Source organism: Vipera ursinii (genome assembly GCF_947247035.1).
Source record: "Vipera ursinii genome assembly, chromosome: 2".
In the NCBI taxonomy this organism is placed as follows: Eukaryota; Metazoa; Chordata; class Lepidosauria; order Squamata; family Viperidae; genus Vipera; species Vipera ursinii.
Window position 1 is genome coordinate 124,383,236 of NC_139513.1, and position 20,892 is coordinate 124,404,127.

Genomic DNA, 20,892 nt, shown 5'->3' on the forward strand with positions numbered 1-20,892 from the left:
AGAATTCAAGAATGGTTGAACTTAAACTGCTTGTGAGAATGTAATGACTCCAGGCTGATTCCTCTGTTGACTCTGTCCTCCAGGTTCGTTCTCTTCTTCTCTTACAACAAGTCAGAGTGCCCATTTTAACTACTTTACCCCATCATCCTGGTTCTACTGTGCCATGGTGGTGAATTGGTTAGAATGCAGTATTGCAGGCTAACTTTGCACACGCACCAGGAATTTGATCCTGACCAACTCAAGGTTGACTCAGCCTTCCATCCTTCCGAGGTCAGTAAAATGAGGAGCCAGATTGTTGGGGGCAATTATGATGACATTGTAAACCACCGAGAGAGTGCTGTAAAGCACTATGGGGCAATATATAAGTCTAAATGTTATTGCTATTGCTATTCTGGCCTTATCGCCAACATTCAAAATCTGCACAAATTAATTGTGAATAAGCATAGGTGAGCAGTCTGTGATCTTGGAGGGGAAGCATTCAGATGCATCATTATGTGGTTGCACACACACCCCCAGCACATGAGTAATCGACTCTGGAGGTAATAGAGTGCTCCCTGTGGAGATGGGCTTGTAAGTGACAGTGATGGTATGAGGTAATGTGATCATTTATTTGCCAAATAGGCAATTACTGATCAGCGGGTTTCTGCTCACATAGGAGTGAACATTTATAACCACAAGTCCCCAGTACTAGCCCCATGCACCAACAGAGGCAATCTTTGGTTACAAGTTACAAAAATGACTGGATTTGTGACAGTGGCATAGCTCATGGAAGGTAGGCAGGCAGATGGATTGGACAAGACAGGCAAATTTCATGTCTTAAGTTTATATGAACACAGAACACTTTTTAAGATAATCATATGGAAAAACAAATGATTCCAAGGATCTGAGTTTTTTCTAATCTACCTTCTTCATTAGATTTAATGATTCATCGATGTCTGTAAGTTGAATAGAGCTGGAACATTAAACAACAGCTATTATTTTTGATACATACAGATTCTGAGCACCATCATGTTCTTTAAGGCCACTGACATGAGGAATGTTAACTTTCCAAAGACATAGACCTGTAACTAGTAAGGAATGAAGGCTGAAACTAGGGCTTATTTTAGTTTGATGGGAGGATTTGGGGAGGGGGGAGACACAGTAAATGGAATAGAGTACCAGGGTAGTGAGAAGAGCAAAATCTCTTTCAGAGGACAGGTGCACGTGTGTATTTTGCTACCAAGAAATAAAAAGAGAGAGGTATGTGTTGGAAAGACACACGTCATATGCATGCGTGGCTCATCAACCATATTTACCTTCTCATAAAGTGCCTTTGTGTTCCAGCAATTTGCTTCGATTAGGCTCATTATCTCTGCCCCCCCAGGCGTCTGGTGAAGGCAGCAGCTCCCTTGGGGGAGAGGAATACACAGCAGCTCTGACTGTGCACCTACTTATCAAAGGCTGCTGTGGTCTCTGAGCTCACCTTTCATTGCCCTTGACGTTGAAGGGTGTTAGCAGGTAGGGAAACAATAACTTTCTGGTAAACAGCCCTGCTTTGTTTTTCCCCTTCCTCCTTATTTTGCATTAAGCTTTCTTTCCCTTTTAGTCTCTAGACTTGTAGTCTCCATCTCTTATATAGTTGGGAAAAAAAGACATTGTTAGAAGAGGCTTTACTAAGCAGAAAGGTCACAGCTGGAAGTGTAGCCTCAGAATTGATTTTAGCCTAAGGGTAGTTTATTCAAGAAGCAATGCTGAACTCAAAACAACAGCCTCTGGCTACATATGGAGACAGAAGCTGAAATCAAATGAAATCAAGCTAATGACCTGTTACAGTCCTGAAGGGAAAACTGGAGATGACCTTCAGCTACCTCTTTTTCACTTCTCTTTCCTCAGCCTGCTAATGTTTTCTTTGAGGCAATTACCTCCAATCTGGTAACCTCAAAATATTCTGGATTTGCAACTGTCATAGTTTCAGCTGTCACAGGGATTGTGCTTGCTAGAGATGATGGAAATTCTGGGTAGCACGTCTGGAATGCTGGGAAAATTTAACTGACGGTGTGGGGACCGAGCAGGTAAAGGGTCTACAAGAAAACCATGGGGAACTGAGCCAGGCTTGACCACTTCGCACATGGACAAGTGCAATATGAACCAACCAACCTATATGATCATCTGATGCTTTAGATTGCAGATCCTACTCTTGAGCATTTCCAGCATGATTGGGTCACATTTATATAACAGCACAGTGGCCTCTGCAAAACTGGTGCATTTGCTAGATAAGCTTTTCCTCCTGGTTCAAGTATTAAAACTCTTCGTTGCATTCCTAAAACAATCATTGGATGAGAATTATAGACTCAGGCAGAAAAATTATTTGACTGCCAAGGGTCAAAGTGACGTAAGGAGATTGGATGCTGTGTAAAGGTTGATCGCTGAATCTTTTCCCTTTTTCATTAATTTTCTGTAGCTTCATGATAATGTTTGCCAATTAATGAGTTAAATTGTGCTTCCATGAAACCACATGCAACGCAAAGGGTTTTCTCTAGGTTCAACCAATTGTTTTTCTTTTGCAGAACCTACATCTATCTTTCAAAGAACTGAAACAGCTCTGCAAGCACTCATGTTATTCTCAACATAGCTGAGAAACAGAAGCTGGAAGTAATTTTGCCAAAGTCAGACAGTACATGTATGACCTGGAATGGAACACAGCCCTTCCTTTCCAAGATAATTCCATGTATGTAGATGTGATTCACCTTTTCCTTGTTGCTCCAATGCTTCCCTTGTTTTTCCTAATAATTTTCTTCCACTGCTGTGAGAAGACTTGTAGATAAGAAGAGATACAAAGTCCCATTTGGTTCAATGTTCCTGTCAGGTGCAACTGGGGATTCCACAAATAGAACATTAGCACAGTGGCATTTCTCATTCATGTCCTCCAGCAATGAGCATCACAAGTCCTACTGCTTCCATTACTGAAAGTCTTGCATAGCTAATAATTGGAAGCCTTCCCCTGTATGAAACTGCTACTTCTGCTAACATGGGTTTAATAATGTCTGTAATGGAGATTGCTGGAACTATTTACTAGCAACAGAGAGATTTGCTTTTCCTAAGAATGACCAGCAAGTCTGTGACAGGAAACTATTCGGTACATCCAGGGCATGAGAATTTGGGTCAGGTGAATACCGTAAAAAAAACAGGTGGGAGTAATAGGAAGAAAAGTAAGTGATGGAAAGTTTGAGGTATCATTTGAATTTAAACAACACATTCAGCCATGGTTAAGTTAGCTATGATTTATGGAATTATCCCAACACCGTAGAGTCACACAACACACTGAACCTTAAACTACTTGAGCTGGTTTTCCCCTATACACAGAGTCACTAAATAGTTTGGTGAGCTGTGGCAACTCAGCTACAGAAACTTCTGTTTTATTTATTCTGTGTTACAGTCAAAGGATTTTAAGGGAACATCATAAGAATAGGCATGCATGAAGTTATTCTGTGGCTGTTTATGCTCAGAAGTAACATTTTTATGCACATATCAATTTTAAAAATAAGAACATATTGAGAGAGAGAGAGAGAGAGAGAGAGAGAGACTGTGGAGAAGTGCTCCATGACTAATGCAGATAATCTCTGTACGTCTTCTTAGAGATGTCTGGATCACAATGTTTCAGTGCCCCTGGAAATGCCAGACGAGTTCTTCCAAGCCTATTTTGGGGAGGACAGAATCTTATGCTTTGAAAGAGACATTGCATAATCATAGAGGGCAATAATTACCTGTCTGTTGCAATGGTTCTAATTTAGCTTTACTATGAAATTTAATACTTCTGATGAATGTGGCCAGTGCAGGACATCTGTTCCTGTCCATGTTAGTAACTGTAGTGTAGCTCAGTCCTTAGGTAAGATGAGCTGTGATGTGCATCAGGAGGAACTGTCCAAATTGCCAAGAGACGTAACACCGTTTATTGAGGGTTTGATCTCCAGAACATTGGCACTGGCATCACAGACTTCAGCAAAAATCAATTGACAGAATCATTCAGGACAGAGTCATCCTGGGAACAAATGGAGTAAGTGTTTCCACAGCACTGATGTAACGGCACAGCCATAAAAATGGTTAATAACATCTTCACTCTGGAGTGAGCACTACTATTGCTGCACACTTAAGATCACAGGCAGCATTTTTGGTACTATACGGTCACCTAACACAAAGCAATGTGCAAGTTACCTGATAACCCAAGTGGGCAGCTCACAGCAAAATGGACAAATTTATGATCAGGCAGTTTTGGACTGTGGTTGTGGATAAGTGTAGGATGACAGCATGTTATTGCCCAGAATCCTCCAACTCTCATTTCTAACCTCCAATTAAGGGAAATATTACAGCATTACAAAGTGGCTTCCTGAAGTCACCCAGATGCTCAGGAGGACACGTTATGCCCCTAATTCTCCAGATGGACACCACCTGTGTTGAATACCATACCTTCTTCAAAAAGCATGGCCCTTATTAACTAAGTTACTACCATTCCAGAGGCAAAAAGATCTTTAAGAAGGAATCTGGAAATCTTGTGCTTAAACCCAAATTTTACAATTACTAAACTTGGAAATAAAATATTTAGCTATATTGAACAATTATATAACTTTATATGTTTTGCTGATGACTTGGTTTCAAGAGCTTTTTGGCAGAATTTTCCATCAGGATATAGCAGGTTAGGGAATAGGCAATAACTCTGCATATACACTCCCTTATGACTATTTTTTTAAAAAAAATTGCACAGCCCCTTCTGCTCCATTTGTTTCTCTTTTAGCAAATACTGCTGATGCATTTTCAGCTTGTTCTTTATAAAAGCCAAGAGCCAGAAAGGTTTCTGAGAGTCTCAGTTTGATCAGCACTAATCAGTGTGCATTCCTAAACTATAGACTTTCAGACCTCCTAGCAGATTCTCTTTCCATCCAAAATCTACTTAATGTCACCTCCAACCTTTAGCCTATAACTCTCCCAGACACATAACTGGGCTATCACTGGCTTGTTCCTTTCTGCTCACCTACAGTGGAGTTCACCCATGGAATACTATGAATGCAGACGAGAAGGACATGAGTCTCATCAGGATATGCCAACCTATCTCAGAGAGAGCACAATCAGACACTGAGGTATCAGTTCAGGCAGCTAGTCAATTTCCAACCACACACCCCACTCAGTGTCTCCTGGGCTTTCAGCTCTGCCATCCTTGCTCTGCAACATGGCTGTCTTAGGAATCAATGGGCCCAGTCTGCTGGAGGCAATGGACTGAACTGCTTCAGAAGTTGCTCTCTCCCCTGATGTCAGGAAATTCATAGCCAGGAGGTCGTTCATTCACAGCTAGATTTTCACTGATGCTGCAGTGGGTCCTCTCCAGATATTGAGTGCTAGTATGTACAGTTGCTTGACTGCAGCTCAGACCATTGAGGTAGTTGCCAACCAGTTTGTGCTTCTCACAGGTGCTGCTGCTCCTCCCATTACGTGCATTGGGGGTGTGGCTGTATGTGTGTTTATACTCTTCTTCTATGTCCCGACCAAGTTTCCAGCGTGTCCATTTTTTGGTGAGTTCCGACTGTACCTATAGGGAGGACACATGAGCAAAAAGTTGACCTTTGTTGCCTTTTTGTTGCCATTATTTGTAGCATCCTGATTTCCTTGTACAGCCCCACTCCTCTGCCTGCAGCATATGACAGAGTATGGAAGTGTAAAAGGGGAAAAGGACACTGGATCTTGCAAATGAAAAAAAATGACTTCAAATAATTTGATGTGTAAGGCACCTACAACTACAGCTAGTATTTTAAATCCAAACACTATATTAGATTTACCCAAATCTAGTAATATTGCAGCTACATTTGTACCAAAAAGTGTAGGTATGCTTTGACTGCTAAAATACAGTTCTGTGGATTGTGAACTGAAAGTTATAGTTATGGCTGCCCTTTTAATTGCTTCTCAATGAATAGACCACTGAAACTCAAAAGGACATTGTACTTAGCTCCGCCACCATTCAAACGATTGCAGCTTGAAATTCTGGACCTCTCATAATTTAGCCACAAGGGGCAAAGCCTGTGTCCCATATTGAAGACTCACCTCTTTGTTCACAAAGCAGTAGAGAATGGCCACCAGCATTCCCTAGGGATACAGAAGGGAAATTACCAACATTGTAATAATAATTTCCAATAATAAAATGATATGGAAGGTATGGCCCTACTATAGGTTTTGGAACAGCTTAGTATTAGTACAGTTCATGTGTCTCACCTGAAAAGAGCCAAGAAAGAGGTCAAAGAACAGCTTGACGAAGCGCAGTGTGCCCTGGGCTTGCTCATCAATGACGAAGGCAAAAACCATCTCATGGATGCCCAGCAAGGGAATCAGAGTCAGGGTTGATTTTGCCAGCCTAAATGAACAGCAGGTGATTAGGCCTCATCACAAGGAAAAACAATCAGATATATAGGGAAGAGGCCCATCTTTTGGTGTGGGAGACAAGCACTACACTCAGTCTTATTGAAGTGCATCAGGAACTGCACTCCAGAAACTAGGCAGATCCAAAACGGAATTTGAATTTGACATGATGTGAATTTAGTACAATTATTGTGATTGCTTCTCAGGCATTTAATAGTTTCTTCTTTTTTGTTACATTAAACATTTTCACATGCACGTTTACACTCAGAGTAAACTTTTATGGGGAGTCACACCAAAAGTTGGCAAGGGCTATAATCTTTTAATGTATTGATGACTATTTTAGAAACCTATAGATCATGGTGCTGACCCCACATCCTACCCAGTAGAGGCGACTGCCCTGACGTAGAAAGCCAAGGAGGTCACAGGGAGGGTGAAAGAGAATGTTCTTTTCCCAAGAAGAATATGGCCATTGGGGGAAATTGCCAAGAGCCAATACCGAAACTTGTAGTCTGTGTATCGCATCTGGTGGGCACGGAGCTTAGAGACCAAGATCTGAATTATACGGATGAAAATGAAGAAATTAATCTGAAAGAAAGAAAAAGAAGCAAAGTGACTGAGTGGCAGGAAGGGATAGCATTACATGAGTCAGCCAGAGAACCACGCACAGTAAAAATCTAGAGGATTCTTGAATAGTGTTATCGTTTTGGTTTAATTTCTCCCTCAAATTTCTCAAATTTCCAGTGACTGTTTTGTAGCTTCTGTCCTGATACTGACCAATTCTAGCCTAAGTTAGTGCTATAAGATTTCCCAGAGAAAATATTTCAAATGACCACTGGCCATTTATAGGTCGACAGAATGGCAGGCAGAAGTATTTTATTAATCATATGTTGGGACTCAAGCATTTAAGAAAAGTGCTATGGAAACACTGAATTCTGCTACTCACAAGAAAATGTATGCTCATTACTGGAGAACCTCTGGTATTTTTTTCAAAAATAAGTTGTGTACTAGTGTAGCTCTTCATAAGATGATAATAACTCTTACTTAACTCTTGTTATGTTATCACTTCAGTCAAGGCAAAATCTTCAGCTGCTACACGCAAATGGTCACTCAAATGTGAATAAGGACTGGTGCTCTGACCACAGTCTAGTTCCAGGAGCATGGATTGTGTTTTCTAACTGGTTTCAGTTAGGGTTCTATAGCATTTTGGAGTGTGCAGAGCCGCTCTCTTCTTAAACCAAAGTATCTTAAAACACTATCTTTTTGCAGGATCACACTGCAGCCATGGAGGGCAGTTGGGTTATTCATCCATTCAACAGAATAGCTGACAGGCCTTTATATGAGCACTTCCCCTCCAAAGCATTCTTCCATTCTAATCCAAAATGTTATACAGCCCTCCTTCTATCCTCTTTACTAGTAAACAATTGGGATCAAGTAATTCCCCACCCCACCACCAAATATACATCCTTATGTGTACACCGGGCACAGAAAATAAAGAGAGAAAAAGCCTGCTTCACATGAAAATTGATTTGATTGCAACTGAACATTCAAAGACTATATGATCAAAATGAATAGAATAAAACCCACAAATCCAGTATACAATATATAAATGGGGGGGGGGGGAAATGCAGAGGTTACTTGAAGGACTGCCTTTATGCAAATCATTCTTCTGGCATGAGGAATACTGCCAATTCGGCTTTGGAATTTTGCAACCATGAGATGTGGAGGTGGCCATCACCTGGGCTGGTTTCAAATAAGTATTGGACCGATTCGTGGAAGTGAGGGGATCGATGGCTATTAGCCCTGATGGCCCTGTGGCTCCCTCGGAAGGCCAACTGCTGCAAAATAAGTGAGCTTCCTTGTGCAGAAAAGTCTGTGAGAAGAGACTGCAGGACTACAGATAGTCCTCAACTCAATTTCCATTGCTAAGCAAGCCGATTGTTAAATGAATCACGTCTGATTTTGCGTTGATTATTAAGCAAATCACTGCAGTTAGTGAAACCATGCAGTCATTAAGCAAATCTGGCCTCCCCCATTGACTTTGCTTGTTGGAAGCTGGCTGGGAAGGATGCAAACGGTGATCACAAGGTCTTGGGATGCTTCAACCAGCTTAAGTATGTGATGGTTGCCAAGTGCCGGAATTATGATTACATGATTGTGGAGAAGCTGCAATGGTCCTGACACCAATAACAATAACACATAGATTTATAAAGTGCTCCATAGTGCTTTACGGCACTCCTGGTTTACAAATGTCAGCATATTGCCCCCGACAATCATAAGCATGAAGACCAGTTGCAAGTCAGTTTTTTCAGTACTCCTGTGACTTTGGAAGGTTGCTAAATGAATGGCTATAAGCCGAGGACTATAGATGGGCCAGGGGTTCATTCCATCAGGATACTGCTTATGTTTTCTTCTTTACTGGGCATTATTATTACACACAGATATTAAGGTCAATGTGGGCCACATCCGTATGGCAGACTATGGCTCATCTTACCCCTCCCTTAGAGAAATTATGGCACAAGATAGGGGATATTTTTTTAGATAGGTTTTTTTCCCCACCCTGTGAAAGAAGAGTTTTAGAATATAATAGGATTTTAAGGCCTATACTGGCTTTTTGGAATATTTGAAATTTCGGCTGTCTATTTGTAATAAACAGTGACTTGAGCTTCACAATATTGTATTTGTTGATTGATTGATTATTGGAAGCCATCCTGAGATGCTTAATTTTTAAAAAGTAAATAAAGATAGGAGGGATATGTGAAACTTCTTCACAGTTGAGAACTAAGTACTGTACACAGTTTTATATGTTGAAAGAACATATGAAAACTGAAAAGAAGAAAATGATGCAGTTTTGAACAGTGCATTTAGCTCCCAAGGCATCGACAGCAACAAAAAAAGAAAATAAAGAGGGGTGGGCTTACCAAAATGGCTAAGAATACAGGGAAACGCAGGATCCACCAGAAGCCCATATTATTATTGGTACTCCAACAACTGGAAGAGTGATGAAGAAAGAAAGAAAATGGGTACAGATTGTTATTCTTCAGCAAACTTTCCTGCTACTCATACATTGTACGGTACTTCCTAAAGCACCTGGTAACACTGGGGCTACAGAAAAACTGCAGCCAGCTTGTGGACAGTCTACAAGTGTGGACATTGCATTTTTGTGGCATTTTTGTTGTATGTAACTTACTGAATATTTTCGTAAAGATATTTCACCACCACCCACGGCACAATGAAGAGGACTGGGGTTCCTGGAGGAAGAAAAGGAACAGAATTATGCCAGAAAGGATCATCTTTTCATCTCAGCCAGAAAAATCAGTGCAGGAGAAGTCAATGTAATACATTCCACCCAATATAGATATCCTGTAATTTCTAAAATATAGACACGAGGGAGGCAAGTTATCAAATTTTGGGGTTTTCTCATTCGATTTGTTTGAAGTCTTGCAGATACTTACCTGTTTCAGTGGAATTTGTCACAATACAAATAACATCTGGACTGGAATCTTTATAGGTAGATAGTGCTCAAGCTCCCTATCCTTCGTTTCCTAAACCTGATCTGACTTAGCCTTCATGCCTGTAATTTACATGTTAAAAGCCAATGCAAAATTTCTGCTTGTGTGATTAGGATCACAATTAGTTTGTCCTCATGTTTCCTAGATCCTATCTAAATTGAGACCATCCAACTTCTCATGACTTGTTCATTATATATGCTTTAATTCAGGTATTGGCAATGTATGGTTCTCCAAGTATCACAGAACTCCAATTCTCATTAGTCATAGTTGGCATGATCAATAATGAGGGATGATGGCACTGTAAAAGCACAAGTGGTTTAGGTAAGACTTTGGAGGACAGAAGCAAAAGTTAGAATTTAAGGCAGGATGTCAATAATTCAATATGTGTATTTTTTTAAAAAAAAATAGGCAATAGCTATTCAATTGCTTTTAAAACATCTCTGCTACACACCTAGATATTTTGGTCTTTTGGAAAGTTTGCAAAGAGCACCAATTCTTCATTTACAGAGCAGTGACAGCATTTTCCCCATCTGCAGGTAAAATGACTGAGCTGAACTGAACCTACAAAAGACATCCAGCCTTGGATTCAGAGATTTTATTTATTTATTAATTCAATTTGTATACCGCCCTATTCCCGAAGGACTCAGGGCGGTTTACAGGGCAAAATTTAAAAACAATACAGTATAAAATTAGGTTAAAATAAAATTAAATTAAATATGGCCCCAAGAATTTCCCACAAAAGGAAGACACAGGAAGAGATTTTCCACAATGCTTCGTTCCCTCAAAGAAATGCTTTGGAGAGTAACTGGATCCTCCTGAACAGTGTGGGAAATGGTAAGTGGGAGACTGCAATGAGAAGGCAATGTGTGAACTTCTAGAGGTTGCCAACTTCAGCTGCTATTGTCAATAGAAATCCCCTCCCCTTATGTTAGAAAATTTATATATAGCGCCACAGAACAAACAAAGAGTACAATCACCATGTGCTTTACTGCTCAACTGGAAACATGAAACTCTGCTTAGAACAAAAGAGCACAGAGTATATACCAGGGGTCAGCAACCTGAAACAGTGAAAGAGCCACTCGGAACTGGTTCCCTCACAAAAGGAAAAACTGGGAGCCGCAAAAAATGTGTGCGCATGTGCATACATGCGCGCATGCGCAGAACAGAGTTTGACTGAAGAGTGGAGCCAAGGTGAGATATGCACCTACCCTGCATATTTGAATTGATTGGTTGAAATTTTTTAGTCTCACTTTTTTTTTGGAGTACACATAGCAGAGGACTGGGAGCCGCAGGAGACGGCTGAAAGAGCTGCATGCGGCTCCGGAGCCGCGGGTTGCAGACCTGTGGTATATACCATATAGATCCATACTTGCAAACATTGCCATCTACTGGTTGAATAGTTGTTGCATAGAAATACATTCCAACAATGAATTCCAACACTTTGTTTCTCCAGAGGAAGATACCACTGGTTCTAAACCTAATTGCCAGTGAAACCAAAGAAGCAGTCTTGGTCAAATCCACACATCCTGGCATTCTCATAACCCTAACTGTTGCATTTGCCCTATGCCAGAGATAAGGAATGTGATCACATGCTCTAGTTCCACCTTCACTTATATTGTTTCCTGTTCTGATATTACAGCTGACTCCCTTGTGTTCTTCTCCTATAGATGTGGTTATCAGTGTCCTGGTGATTACTGACACTCAACTCCCCATCCTGTACTCACCCCAGCCGATGCAGAGGTAGAGGGTGAAATAGCTGCGTTCAGAGAAGACAGTCAATACCAGCAAGTTGTACAGATAAATCCCCTCGACAAGCAGCCAGCAGTAGTTGGCCACAATACCATACTGCATGAACACTGTGGCTGCCTGGCACCCTGCTGCTGCCTAGAGAAAGGAAAGGAGTCAGGATAGTCCCAAGAACATGTTGCTGTAAATGACAGATTTCTGGGTTAGGGAACGTTTTGGCCAAATCATGTAGCTTTCATGTTGATGCCTTATTACAGCGTTTCTCAACCTTGGCAATTTTATAATGTATGGACTTCATACATGTGGGGTGAGGAATTTTAAAGTTGCTAAGACTGAAAAACATTGGTTTATGATTAAAAACTAGCAGTAGGGCAGCCTGGAGAGTTTTGGAGGAAAAACTCTTTTGTCACTTGCAAAGTTTCAGAGCTGTACCAGCAGCCTTTCCTTGAATTGTGGATTGCAGTTGTTAGTTGTTAGAAACTGCTTGATGGGAGCAAACAATGCTACTTCCCAGATCCAGGATTAGAAAATGTGCAATGTGTGACTTTCCAGATGTTGCCAAAGCAGAATTATTGACTGGAGCTGCTGGGAAATGTAGTTCAGAAACTTCTAGAGGAACAGATGTTCCTCACTAAATAAATGTAGGAAATACAAGCAATGAATCATTGAACAGAGTTGTTATAGCACAATCATGGCTCACTTTGAATCAAAGTCTAGCTTCAGGATGAGCTTTCACAGGTATCCTATCATGAGCAGTTACATATATGAAGAACAATAGAACATCCTTATGTGAAGGTTATTGACATGTAGAACTATGCGGTAATCTAATTGAATATAGGTTTCAGCTGACCTAAAAATGCTTTTTCCCATAAGTCATTTTAAACCATCCCCAAACTTTTCAATGGTCCTTGGTTGTTTGGCCATGGGAACAGAAGAGCTGGGACTGTAGAATAGCAGAATGATGGGCTTCTTAGACTGGAGGTTGAGACCTCTCAGAGAGGTACAAGGATTTTCAAGAGGTGTGGATGGGAGGTACAGTGTCACAATTTATTTAAAAATTGAGGGGACAGAAGCAGTGTAAAAACTCAGTCAGGCTTTTATTCCCATTATGACTATGTGAGCCTGCAGTGGTCCACCACAGTACTTGAAACCTGAGAACTTCTAGTGATATGGAGGAACCCACCAAGCCTAAATATAAAAGCACATAATTATTTATATGTACATAAATTATTTAGACATATTAATTATTAGTCCATCCTAATTCATGATGGCAAGGGAAAGTTCTTTTGTCACTTGAGGGGACTGCATTATCATAATGTTTAGAAACTCCTGACATGAGATTTACTGGATCTGTACATATATGGGTGTGCATTGCATGGTTGGAAGCCTTATAATGTAGCTGGAAACAGGAGAAAATAGAATAAAATAAATGAGGGACTATAAAAGAGGGTGCTGTTACCTTGTCACTCTGCCAAAGGCTCACATTGTAGTCATCAACCTTCTCACTGTAGCGAGTGTGGAGCAGCGTGTCGATGGTGAGCACTGAGATGCCCTTCAGGATGAAGGAGGCGAAGAGGTTCATGTGGATGTAGTTGCGCATGCAGTGCAGCTTGCTGGGGAGCAGGGAGCTTGTCAAAAATGCCTGTCTATCTGGATCATGTCACACAGTATCACTCTGCCTAAATCTTTACCCCACTGGGCCACTGTTCCTCCCTTTCTCTGTCTTTTGATCCCAGCCCTCATCCCATTCATCAGCTTTTCAGTTCTTGCAATTTCATCACTCTCTACAACTCTCTAAAGCAGGGGTGGCAAACTTGCCACGTCACGTGATGTGTCACCACATATCGCAACTTTTCCCCCATTGCTGGAGCTGGGGTGGGTGCAATTTTGACATGATGCATCCGGCCCGTGGGCCGGCAGTTTGACACTCCTGCTCTAAAATGATCCCTCACTTTAACAGTTCTGAAGAAAACCCAGTCTCTCCAGACTGGCTAGATGTGTTTACTCCAGTGCATCTTCCCCCGGGTAGTGCCCAAAGTGGGATGAGATGGAATAGGGTTAAACGTCCTTTTAATCCAGTCTTTCTCAGCCTTGGCAATTTTAAGATGTCTGGACCTCAATTCCCAGTTGAAGTCCAGACATCTTAAAGTTCTCAAAGCTGAGAAAGATTGTTCTAATCAGTCCAGATGAAGTCAGTTAACTTTAGAAGTTGGACATGAAGATAAGGGTTTCCCTCCGTAGAGGATAATGTGTATTTCAGAGTAAGATAATCCATACCTGTTTTGCTTGAGGACCCCTTTTTCTTATTTTGCTGAGTGGGACCCTGGATGTGACTCTGAGGACACTAATAGTAAATCTATGACCAGCTCTACTAATTCCCCCCCCCTCTTTCTTTTCTCGTCCCACTTTGAAGGAATCCATCTCATTCCAACCCAATCCATTTTCATTTTTCTTCATTTTTCCTCCACTGTTGCAAGGGTCAACCACCCCACCATCTCCAGTCCCAATCCAGTTTCCAAATCACCTGAAGCCTAGCAACACCGCCAAGGCCAGGAGCAAAGCGCAGAGGGACACTGAGTAGCCCACCGTGTACATCACTCTGAAGCTTCCATAGATTCTTTCAAACCACTCCTGGAAAGAAAAAGAGGAAAAGAGTTCATCTGATGCATGGAATCCATTCAGATCCTTTATCTATTCGAAGCCAGAAAAAGATGATCTTGTAGAAATTAGCAGAAGTTTAGTTCTCTGCTAACCTGGTCTTTCTTGTTGTCTATCATACATTGATCAGCATTTCGCAGTGACTTCCCTCCAGGACCAGTCACCCACTGTCCATCTGGACCACATTTCTTGAATACATAGCCATGCTTCACTACAGAAGTAAAGAAGAATATGATCATAAATATATCTGACTCCATGGTGGACGTCTATCTGTTCTGAGCTTTAATCCTCTATTGTTGATTCTAATGTCTGTTCTAAATTTAGATTCTAGCACCCTCTGACTTTTATCTCACCTTTCCCCAGAAAATTAGGCTATTTTATGCATTCTCTTACCATTTCTGATTTTATATTAGTTTTATGTCCTTTTTCCCTTAAGAACCTAAACACAGTGCATGTAAGCTTTTAAATCATATTTTCAAACTGATAGAATACATTAAATCTACTTTAATTGAAGTATCTCAAGTAATAGGTAACAAAAACTAAATAAACAAAAAAGTAAAACCTAGAAAAAACACTTTCTATAGCTTTAAATAATAATGGCATAGTATATCATTCATTTTTTTCCATTGTGAATTAAACATAGACGATATGTAAGCATATTGACTAATACAGGACCATCTCTAAGGCTGAAAGTTGACATATATCATTGAAATTTTTACTAACTTTCAGGCCTGTTTAATAAAAGAATACAGTACATTGTATCTTTTTATAGGATTTCCCTGTGTTAGGCAGCATAGGATAGTAGTTTGTTTATCCCAATTATCCTGGCTGAAGATGGAAGTGAAAGGGTCTCCCCAGTTTTCCAACATTAGAATCACCACACACACTGTCTAGACCAGGGGTAGGCAACCTTAGCTATTTTATGACTTGTGGACTTCAATTCCCAGAATTCCTGAGCCAGCCATGCTGGCTGAGGAATCCTGGGAGTCGAAGTCCACAAGTCATAAAAGAGCCAAGGTTGCCTACCCCTGGTCTAGACAACCAAGGTCCCTTTTCCCTGCTAAAGATATGGTACAATGCCAGTCATCTCCCCAGTGTTAATACTGTACCTTGATCATACCAGGGCAGGAACCAGGGGCAGGAAACACTGACAGTGCTGTTGAGTTGAGCATCAGGCCAGCACGAATACTTATCGAAAGTTCGGTTACAAACCAACTCTAGAAAAGAGAGTACAAAGATGGATGCAGCACTTATATGTATGGGGGTTCTTATTTTTAATATTTTATTCTATTTCCACGATTGTATCTCTTGTCTTACATCAACTGGACCTAAAATGTTTTATCCAGTAAACTTTATTGGGGACTTCACTTGACTTGACTCAAATAAGCTGCACTGAAATATATCTCTCGAGATCCTTTCTCCTGCTTTACTCATGTGTGCATACCTATATGACTGCCTAGTAGTTCCTGCCTTGTACTTCATTCATACACTTCAGTCTTGAAACCATTTGTGTGTGTCTGTACCATGCAGGCATCACTCTCAAGGAAAAAAGTGACATCTATCAATTTACATTCTACTATTTCTGTGATGTCTTTCTCCATTCGTCCAATGCCACCATTTCCAAAATTCTTACATACTAGTCCTCATGATGCTACCAAAAAGAATAGGATCCCAGCTTGCATGCATCACTCTCAAGGAAAAAAGTGACATCTATCAATTTACATTCTACTATTTCTGTGGTGTCTTTCTCCATTCGTCCAAAGCCACCATTTCCAAAATTCTTACATACTAGTCCTCATGATGCTACCAAAAAGAATAGGATCCCAGCTTCCAAAAGCATAGGATTCCAGCAGAATAAGCTGGAAGAAAACGAGTAAACATTCTGCCAAACTGTCAATGCTTGTCCCCTGCCTCACTTTCCCTGTTCAGATAAAATGTCAGCTGATACTCAATCTCCAGTGGGAATCTTGTCTCACCAGTAGATGGTGGCCAAAGGCTCATATTGCGGTGACATTCTTCACTGTAGGCCTTCCAACTTTCATACACATATTCATAGACGTATTCCATAACCTGGGCAGAAGCTCCCTGAGGAAAAGAAGAAAGAAAAAAAGTGGATTGGCCTGTCCAGTATTTAAGTATTTGATTTGAAACAGCCAGACAAGGAGGAGGACCAAGCCCCTTACCTGGAGGCAGAGCACCAGTGCAAGCAGGATTCCAAGAAGGTGTGACTGGGACATCTCTCCAGAGGTCTGCAAAACTGCATAGGGATACTCCTGGAGCTGTTGGTATCCTACAAGATGTGTTGTTTTATCGGGTGTCCTGCAAAGATTTAGGAAGGGGGAAAGCAAAGTTACTTATGCTTGCACGCTCCTCACTGCTCAACTGTTAGTTCCAAGCTTCAGGAGCAAGTCTCCAAGGTTGATGACGCAGGCGGAGACAGGGCTTGCTGGGCTACATCCAGATAGTCAGTCTAATGCCAGCAAATCATGGACTGGAAGGGACCTGTCAGGAATAAACATGGCTGCTGAGCCTCCTCCCAGGTCAGGTGTTAAGGACTTAGTAGTGTTTTGACTCTCTCTGGTTGGTTCTTGGGCCTCCCTCACTGGAGCCAGGGGGAGTGGAGGACACCCAACTTAGGGGGCTGCTTCAGATGCCAGCCATTGTAACTGGAGCCTGTTGGGGGAAGGGGAGTTATTTCTGGGCTGGATTTGGTTCCACTGCTGAGTGCTTAGAGATGTAAGCACAAGGACTATCTTGCCTCCTCGCCTCAGAACCACAGTGTGGTCTCAACTTCCAGAGACTTACATACCTCACTCACAGACGAGCGCACCTTTGCCAGAGATAATATGCAGGCAAATAAAAGAGTGCATATAAAAATAAATAAATCTTGAAGTTTTCTTTACAGAGGATCTAGCAATCGACCCCACGACTAAGCTCATCTGGAAGCAGGAAGGCCACCTCATTGTCCTGGAAAGGCACCTTGGCTCACTGTATTGACTGACACACTCCCCTTGCCAGGGAATGGAAGAATTGCAGTGCTCTGGATGGTAAGTTAGTTGTGCGATGTGTGCATGGTAAATTGAGTGTCTGCGGACAGAGGGCGTAGAAAATAAACTACATTAAATGTGTTTCAAAAGTAAGTCATGTGAGGGATATACAGAAGTTATGCTGCTTGGGGGGAGCCAGCAGAGGGTAGAATAGCTACCGGTATGCAATCTTGGTACACTACCGGTAGCAGTAACGGGATGACATCCAAAGCCAAAAGCCCATGTGTGTGCGTGCATGTTAGTAAGGTCAAAAGCAGCAGCATGCATGGGAAAGCAAGGAAGACTATGTTCCTTGGGCTACCAAGGCGGAGGGGCTGAGGTTTGCTGAGCACAGGGGACGGGATGCCTTTCGGTCCTGATCTCGTGGACACTGTTCTTTGCATTCCATCCCACTGACAGGGCTTGTGTTCAAGCCAGCAGCAACGCTCTCCTACTGATTCAGCCAGCAACTCTCCCCCACCCTCCCCTTCCCCCCAGTCCCTGTCCAGGAAAATAGGGAGGGATGAGGGAGAATGTGCCAGCACTGCTCTGGCTTGTTTACAGCACCTGGCACAGTCCAGTTAGGACTAAAAAGGCAGCTAATCATTAACACCCTCCAGGGATGCCTGGCTCTTCAGGCCTTGTTGTCTCCTAACCCAGGAGCCCCCTTCTCGTGGCTGACAAAATCCCCCATGTGCCCAGAGTCAGAATTCCTGGCTGGAAAGCTATGCTGAGTTCCCATGGGCAGTTGAGCAATGCCCTGTGTTCATCCAGAATAAACTCCAAGGCACCCATGAACTAATGCCTTCGATCCTTCTCTAATCTGGTTAAAGGGCTTTTGAATGGGACTGCGGTGCTCTGGACAAACAAGCTATTCTTTGCTGGGTACTTTGCAACAACAGGCCAAGCTTTTGGCACCAGATACTGCCAGAGCTCTGCTGGGATTAAGAGGGGGCTGCTCCAGTTACCCCAAGAAGTAAAAAGCCCTTGGCTTGGATTGCTAGAGTTTAACTGTGGCGGGAGGGAGCAACTTCCCACCAGACATCAGAACTTCCCATGCTCCAGGATTCTCTGAGCAATGGAAAAGGGAAACCAGAAAGCCGGGAGCACGCAGAAGATCCTCTTTCGCTAGAAGGGCAACTGCAGCTTTCCGAAATTGTCAGGATGTGATTAATCTAGAGCAGACACTTCAGATTTAGCAAAAGGAGTACCTGCGGCTGATAATTTTTGCTCCTTCCCCTTCATAGCACATGGAAACAACACACTCATCCGGTAAATTAATTTGTTTAAGGCATTTGTAGACCACCTATTGATCATAACGAATCCACAAAGTAGGTCACAGTAATTGGAACCTATAGTAGTCAAACCAGCACCCACTGATACAGGCAAGAATAGTGTACATCCAGAGCAGCTGGTGATCCTTCGGTCAGTATAGAAATAATTGGGCCTTTACTGATATGATTAAATGGCAATGCATAAGCAGAGTTTTTTTTTTCAGCCATAGGAAGTCTAACTCATGGGTCTGGCACTGAGAATTCAGAGCATGAATACCGGCTCTTCTGCCACAGAAGCGTGGCCATTCCACAATCCCACTTCCAAACCACAAAGTCCTTTCAGCCTGTAATGCAATACTGTCTATATACCATGATGCATTTTTCTCGCGCAAGCATGAAAGCTGCTGATCTGCCTTTGCCCTTAAGCTCCAACCCAAAGTGAGTTAAAACTCAAGGCCCTGCTCTAGGGCCATTCTATATTTGATTGGAGGATGCCAGAGACTTCTTAGTAGTTGCACCACAGGCTCAGCTTTTCCTCTTTGATGACATGGATCTTCTACAGGGATTTCTGCGTTTACACCTGCTTTTAAATCTAGCGTGCTCTGGTTTGATATGCAGTATTCTATAGATAAACTGCCTACTGCTTTCAGGCGTCAATCCAAGCACAGCATGCCATGTTGCTAGGCTCTGTGCAGCCGTGTTGAACCTTCCCCAGATAATGACTTCTGGCTCATGATTAGCATTCAACTGTAAGGTCTGGCACCATAGAACATTTTATGGCCTGGCAGGTTATGAACATTTAATTTATTTTCTTTGTGATGTCATCTTTTAGGCCTTGTACACTTTTCATATCCTTTATGCTCGTACACCCTTCTTTTATTAATCATATTACCTTGCCAATCCTTATGTTGGTTTATTAGCATAATAAAGTTTGACTTGATTTGATTTTTGTAATTATATCGTTCATTACAATCCACTTTCACAGGTAGTGTCAAAGCAAGACATAATTGTTTAAAATAAAAACAGCTGTGCTGATTTTGGACTCATGGATTAGGAGAGAGATGATGTGTGAATTAGTTGTCATTTTTAGTAACTCAGAGTAGTTCTTCTATGTAATGTTTACTGTTTGTTGAAAATCAGAGCGCTGCATATATAACATCCTCTAAATTTTTGCAATGTCCAGGATATTAGAGCAGTATTATCCAAGATGAGGTTTAAATCAAGGGCTTTCCATATTATGTAGAAATATGCATATCAAATGTGGTTGTTTTTCCCAAGGAAAAGCAATTACAGCATGGCACTTGGCTACTTTCTTATTGGCTGTTTCTCTACTTTGGAGTGTTCCATAACTCACAAGTGTCTCCCCTCCATTTTCATAGGAATAAGGAAATTCCACTTCAATTAGATAACAGTTTTAACAAACACACAAATAATGTTGTGCAAGAATAACAGCAAGAATATCTTTTTAGGAATGTAACAGAGACATGTAACATATAAATGCATATAGGTACATGTTATTTAAAGCAGGGGTCCCCAAACCCCGGTCTGTGGACTGGTAGCGGGCCGTGGCATGCCAGCAACCAGTCCACACAAACAAGCAAAGCCCTATCCGCAGTATGCGGGCAACACATAAAACCACACCCCTTCCAGTCTGCAGAAAAACCTCTCTCCATGTAACTGGTCCCTGGTGCCCAAAAGGTTGGGGACCTCTGATTTAAAGAATATCGTAAGTCACGTAAACATAAGATTTGTTGCAAATAAGTGAAATGGTTATTTTAAAAGCTATGAAAACTGTTTCTTGGGGATTAAGATAAAGGTTCTTTGGAATATTTTTTAAAGAGGTAAATAGATGCACAAGTGGAAGATAGTGAGATTTTAATGTTTGGTAAGGTAAAGGTAAAGGTAAAGGTTCCCCCGCACATGCGTGGTCATGTGGCTGGCATGACTAGACGCCAAAGGCGCACCGAACGCTGTTACCTTCCCACCGTAGTGGTCCCTATTTTTCTACTTGCATTTTTACGTGCTTCCGAACTGCTAGGTTGGCAGAAGCTGGAACGAGTAACAGGCGCTCACTCTGTTACGCAGCACTCGGGATTCGACCCTCCAAACTGCCAACCCTCTGATCAACAAGCTCAGCGTCCTAACCCACTGAGCCACCGCGTCCCTTAATGTTTGGTATTATTAGCTAAAAGCTTTGGGGAACAAAACAGATGTGAAGCCTTGGGTTATGCTCCCTTGTTTCAGGACTGCCATTACAATAGCAGAGCAAAGTGTTTAGGGATGCAATGACATAAATTTATT

At 41.8% G+C, this 20,892-nt stretch overlaps 1 protein-coding gene across 1 annotated transcript; it reads right to left on the reverse strand.

Annotated features, from left to right (window-relative positions):
* Nucleotides 1-3,394: 3,394 nt before the first annotated feature.
* Nucleotides 3,395-16,858, reverse strand: GCGR (glucagon receptor). Its single transcript, XM_083354953.1, has 13 exons — nt 16,475-16,858; nt 16,268-16,376; nt 15,401-15,508; nt 14,387-14,502; nt 14,158-14,264; nt 13,093-13,246; nt 11,612-11,771; nt 9,566-9,626; nt 9,297-9,366; nt 6,875-6,963; nt 6,235-6,373; nt 6,067-6,108; nt 3,395-5,557 (listed from the first exon to the last, which is right to left on the reverse strand). The coding sequence occupies exons 1-13, from the start codon at nt 16,526-16,528 to the stop codon at nt 5,258-5,260; spliced, it is 1,509 nt and encodes a 502-aa protein (XP_083211079.1). The 5' UTR covers nt 16,529-16,858; the 3' UTR covers nt 3,395-5,257.
* Between the last annotated feature and the right edge of the window lie 4,034 nt (nt 16,859-20,892).